This window comes from Mytilus edulis, chromosome 11 (genome assembly GCF_963676685.1).
Source record: "Mytilus edulis chromosome 11, xbMytEdul2.2, whole genome shotgun sequence".
Classification (NCBI taxonomy): Eukaryota; Metazoa; Mollusca; class Bivalvia; order Mytilida; family Mytilidae; genus Mytilus; species Mytilus edulis.
The window spans coordinates 37,557,157-37,560,066 of NC_092354.1; the positions used below are offsets into that span (position 1 = coordinate 37,557,157).

A 2,910-nucleotide genomic window follows, 5' to 3' on the forward strand; every position below is an offset into this window, starting at 1 on the left:
CCTGATCTGGCAGGAACCGTTAAATAACAGTGATTAACATCCTTGTTAGACTTGTGTGTACTTGGCCAGGATATCATATTTCTATTTTGTCTTTCCGTATCGTTGTTGGTGTTAATGGCGGCAACCAAGAAGCACACAGTTTGCTTCCTTGTCCAGACAAACAACACACTATGAAAAAAGTTAAAAACAGTCCATTTGTAGGAGTTACTTTATTACCTTTTTGTATTATATTTGTAAATATAGAATGTCCTTTTGCAGATATTTGGGACAGATCCACTGGAAATTAAATTGATGAAGAATACATCATAGAAGAACGTCAAAGTTTGGCCACAAGTTCACGATATTAGTGTGTTAGTGACCTATCGTTTTGTTAGACATTTAGGTTGACCAACACTTGACCGTAGACTTCGCCATGTGTTCATGGACTAACCACTATATAGTTATGTATTGGAATGTCAGTCGGCCCGTGATCAACTAAAACATGACCAAATTGTGTCAGTTAAAACATGATTTTTTTTTCTGATTAGCAAAGATGAAATAGTACTATAGGTTAGAACTATGTCCATCTTTCAGTATGGCAAATCAGTTTCTTTCATGCTTGACGATATTGATTAAATACATTTGACAAATTCTAGACCAAATTCGAATTTTCATTTTTTTTTTAGTGTTCCTACTTAATCATCAAAATCCTTATAGTGATTCTTATCATGTTTCTAAAATTTTGGGTCGGGAACCCATGCATAATCATACGCTGCCCGTCTTGGTAAACAACATAGAACATGCTAATATTTCCTTATCTGGAAAATGTATGATCAGTGTCTACTGTAAAACACAAACAACAAATCATAAGCAAGTTCAACTAGTGTTTTTTTTTCATGATTATATTTCTTCACAAATCTACACTTCAAAAACATGTATGAAGTAAATTTCTAGTACGAGCAAATGTTTCATATCTTAATCAACAACATAACATATGAATAAACATAGGTGCTGAGGAAGAGTAATTAAGAATTGCTTTTCAATGCTTACATCAACTTCATTTGATCTTTGGCTGGATAGTTGTCTCATTCCACATCTCCTTATTTTTGTATTGTCCAAAAATGAAAGCCTTTAATATTTTACCTGTTTTCGAACAAAGGAACCTGAGAAAATACATTTGTAATGATCTTCTGACCAGAATATGCAATACAAAAAATAATATACCAATGCATTATTTAAAAAAATTATGATTAATCATTGTCTTGGTTTATTAATTCAGATAGTATATTATGTAGAAGGCACCATCAGGAATGGAAGAACATGTTCACTTAAATACCAAATAGCTACTTGATCTTTTAAGCTGGTTCTCGACTGACTACTACACTTTGTTCATAGACAGCCGGTGATATCGGATGTACTGTATGTTTTGATTAGCCAATCAAATTGCCTGTACTATAATATTGCACTTCCCGCTGTAAACATGGAAAAATTCAATTATTTGCTACAATCCAAGAAAGTCTTATCGCAAATCAACATCTGCAGATTGAAAGAGTTTTTTTTTTTAAATAATCTCAGCTTAAATGAATGAAAAGTGCTTAGTTGGAGATACTGTGTGTGCCGACTGGATATGGTAAATCGTTGATTTATGAAGCTTTGCCTTTCTTCAGTAACGGACTTGTAATTGTAGTGTCGCCCCTGAATTCGAGTCTGTAGGAAAAGTTAGACCGGTATAGAGACCTTGCCATTCATTTTAAAGAATTTTTGTATATGAGCAGTGGAGCTAAGATACCTTTAAAAGTCAAATATGTGATCGGACATGATCCAGAACAAATTGTTAACAAAGAAGCTTTTCAACTTCTCAAATGTGAATTAAGAGATAGAACCAAACATACTGTAGTTGATGAAGCATATTGTGTGGTACACTGGGGAAATGGTTTCCATGAACAATTTTATGAACTAATCAAGCTTCGGTCATTGTTTCCTTGTGCCAAAATTTTGGCATTGACTGCTACAGCAACCAAAGAAATAGTGAAAAGGTTAGGAATGAAAGGAGCAGGAACTATTGTTGGAAACATGGATATAGCTGATATTAAGTTGGTGGTTTCAACAAGACCAACAGGGTGTGGTGGAAAAACTCGTGTTAAGGACTCTTATGACTATATTTACAGTCCATTGTGTGCTGAACTTTGCAATATGAAGGAATTATTCCCCAAGACAGTGGTGTACACAAAACTCAAGTAGTGTGGATATGGCCAGGAATTATTTATCCGATTGGATCCCGAGCTTGAGGAATATGCAGCTCAGTACCATAGCCCGTGTACTCCACAGGTTTGTGCAATTATGTTTATTATAGTATATAGAAATTTGTAAGTTTGAATTTACAACATGTGATATGCCAATATAAAACTCTCCACAAGAACAAATGATGAAGAATTTTAAATAACAAAAATAGGTCTGAAACTATGACCTTCAACAAAGAGCAAAGCCCATACTTAAATAGTATTGTGAAGAAGAAAAAAAAGTCCATCTACATTAACACTTCTTATTTAAAGTCAATTATGCATGTCACATTATGTAACCGTTCTGTAACACATTGTTAAAAAGTCTTGTGTTGAAAGTCATATGAACAATGTAACGACCAGTAGCGGATCCAGAAATTTTCATAAGTGGGGGCCCACTGACTGCTTCGATGGGGCCGGGCCGCTCAATTCAGGCTTCAGTGAAGCCCTATGTAAGCAACCAATTGTTTTCCCAAATTGGGAGCTATATCTGAATCTGACGACTGGTAAAAAAAATAATGTTTATTCTTTTTGTTAACCAATGCATGTACTTAACATAAACCTAAGTCTTCTGTGCACGATTTTATATTTTACACAAACAGATCGTATAATTGTCATTTTGCTTTTCTCTGTCTGTTACGTGTATAACAAG

At 34.4% G+C, this 2,910-nt stretch overlaps 1 protein-coding gene across 1 annotated transcript; it reads left to right on the top strand.

Annotated features, from left to right (window-relative positions):
* The first annotated feature begins 1,746 nt into the window (after nucleotides 1-1,746).
* LOC139494232 (ATP-dependent DNA helicase RecQ-like) lies at nucleotides 1,747-2,220 on the top strand. Its single transcript, XM_071282400.1, has one exon. The coding sequence runs from the start codon at nucleotides 1,747-1,749 to the stop codon at nucleotides 2,218-2,220; it is 474 nt and encodes a 157-aa protein (XP_071138501.1).
* The last annotated feature ends 690 nt before the right edge of the window (nucleotides 2,221-2,910 follow it).